Source organism: Pygoscelis adeliae, unplaced genomic scaffold (genome assembly GCF_000699105.1).
Source record: "Pygoscelis adeliae isolate BGI_AS28 unplaced genomic scaffold, ASM69910v1 Scaffold465, whole genome shotgun sequence".
Classification (NCBI taxonomy): Eukaryota; Metazoa; Chordata; class Aves; order Sphenisciformes; family Spheniscidae; genus Pygoscelis; species Pygoscelis adeliae.
In genome coordinates, this window is record NW_008824812.1 from 788,088 (window position 1) to 790,174 (window position 2,087).

At 40.6% G+C, this 2,087-nt stretch overlaps 1 protein-coding gene across 1 annotated transcript in view; it reads left to right on the forward strand.

Moving 5' to 3' along the window:
- The first annotated feature begins 249 nt into the window (after positions 1-249).
- The window catches only part of LOC103917157 (homeobox protein CDX-1-like), a 15,078-nt gene continuing 13,240 nt past the window's right edge, over positions 250-2,087 (forward strand). Inside the window, exon 1 of the mRNA XM_009324266.1 lies at positions 250-830. Coding sequence (XP_009322541.1) covers positions 398-830 — 433 coding nt within the window. The 5' untranslated portion in view covers positions 250-397. The remainder of the gene's footprint in view (positions 831-2,087) is intronic.

Sequence of the window (2,087 nt, forward strand, 5' to 3'; positions counted from 1 at the left end):
TGCAACTTTGCTTGAAGACCACGAGATTTCAAACTACATTCAAAAAGTATAGAACCAGGATGGTAATACATAAAGGATCTGTGAGAAAGGAAGCACTAGAACTAGCAGCAAGGTGGGGTTGCCTGCATGGTCAGCCCTTCATTTGAATGCAAATGTAATTTTGGGGCAGGCAGTTATCTGTGACATCAGGCAGGACCTTAGTAAACTGTTACCACCAGCACCTGGTAAAACCATTGTTAATCATGTGTAGTAAAGGGACATCAGGGCTAGCATGAGTCATTTATAGAGCCAGTCAGGGCTAGAAAAGAGAGAGAAAGAAAGAGGAGGGGAAGAGAGATCAAACAAACACTGTGAGGAGCAGGATGTCCCAGCAAGACAAAGCCGGGCTGTGAGCATCATGTATGTGAGTTATCTTTTGGATAAAGAGAACAGCATGTATCCAGGATCTGCAAGGTGCAGCAGCAACAACCTGCCAGTGCAAAACTTTGTGTCCACTCCACCCTATTCAGATTACATGGGATATCATCATGTGCCAACTCTGGACAACCATGGACAGCCTGCGGGAACCTGGGGATCTCACTATGGCCCACAGAGGGAGGACTGGAACGCTTACGGCCCAGGACCTTCCAGCACGGTTGCTGCTGCACAGATCAATGGCTCCTCTCCTGGACAGGTCTCCTACAGTTCTGCTGATTACAGCTCCCTCCATCCTGCTGGATCTGGGGGGTTACCTCCTGTAGAAACAATTAATACACAGCAAATCTCTCCCAACAGCCAAAGGCACAGCTCTTACGAATGGATGAGGAAAACGGTGCAATCCACTTCTACAGGTATGAGGGCACTGAGGTTTTATGCTGAGAAGAGATTTCACTTTTTTTTTCAATAGTTGGGGGTTTTTTTGCCAGGTTCCCTCTTTAGAGGGAAGCATATAGTTTAACAAAGAAAGATCCTAATTACTCTGAAGGATTCTCTTGCTAGCAGTTAAATATTGGTTCGATTATTGGATGCTGGGTTTGGTCAGCTGATTATTTCATATATTTCTTTCTTGACCTTTAATGCTGAGGCAAATGAAAAGCAATGTCCTTTCACAGTGAAGTATTTTCACTTCAGATATGTTAAAAAATTTGTGATATCAAATAATTGCTTTTAATAAGAGTCCTATAGATTGGAATGAAGCAGCATGTCTGCAGAAAGAAATCACGATGAAAGTATTGTATTTCACCACCACCTATACTTTGCTTATTTTCCTCAAGTTTTAGAGTACATAAGAAAAGTTCAAGTAAAATATATACAGTGGGGTGGGCTGGAAATAAGGCTTTGTATTAGAAACAACCTCTCTAAACCTCAGAACACTGAAATGAAATGAGATCTGCAAGATCAAACAATGAGTCAATGCTTTAAAAACAGGAATGATAAGGAAAGGCTTGCTTCACTTTGTAGCAGTAGCTCTCAGAATATGCAGGAATACAAAGATCCATGGTAACACAATCAGTTAATACAGCGACAGATCAGTCTCTGATGCATAACAGTCAAAGACTACAAAACAATTCTTCAACCGTATCTAACCAGTAAAAATAAGTCATGAAGCCTGAGGAAAAGGTTCTGTTTGATTGTGATGAGGAACAATAGAAAAAAATATAAATCTTGAGCATCCTTAAAAGAAAAATCTGTACCTTGTATGAATAGGAAAACAGTTATGAAACAAGAAAGGGGAGAAGGAAAAGAAAAAGAGGGAAAACTGCCTGAAAAGAACAGAGGCACAATCTGCTATATAAAAGTATTTGATCCTCCAAGGTGCTGAGCAGCTTTGACACGCACTGAGATCAGTAGAAATTAAGGATGCTCAATACCTCCCCTAAAGAGATGCTCACGGTATTTCAATGTTACATCCCAGGAAGGTTCCTTTCCTTTCAGCCCTTCCTCCCGCCCCAGCTCCACATGCCTGTAAATAATAGTTTTCAAAGCAAGTACTGAATCAATCTCTGATGGGAAAGTAATTACTTAAGACATACTTTAGAAAAATGAAAGCAACTATATAGACAACTTGTCTTTATTAAAATAATGCATCTAATTTATATGGACAGACC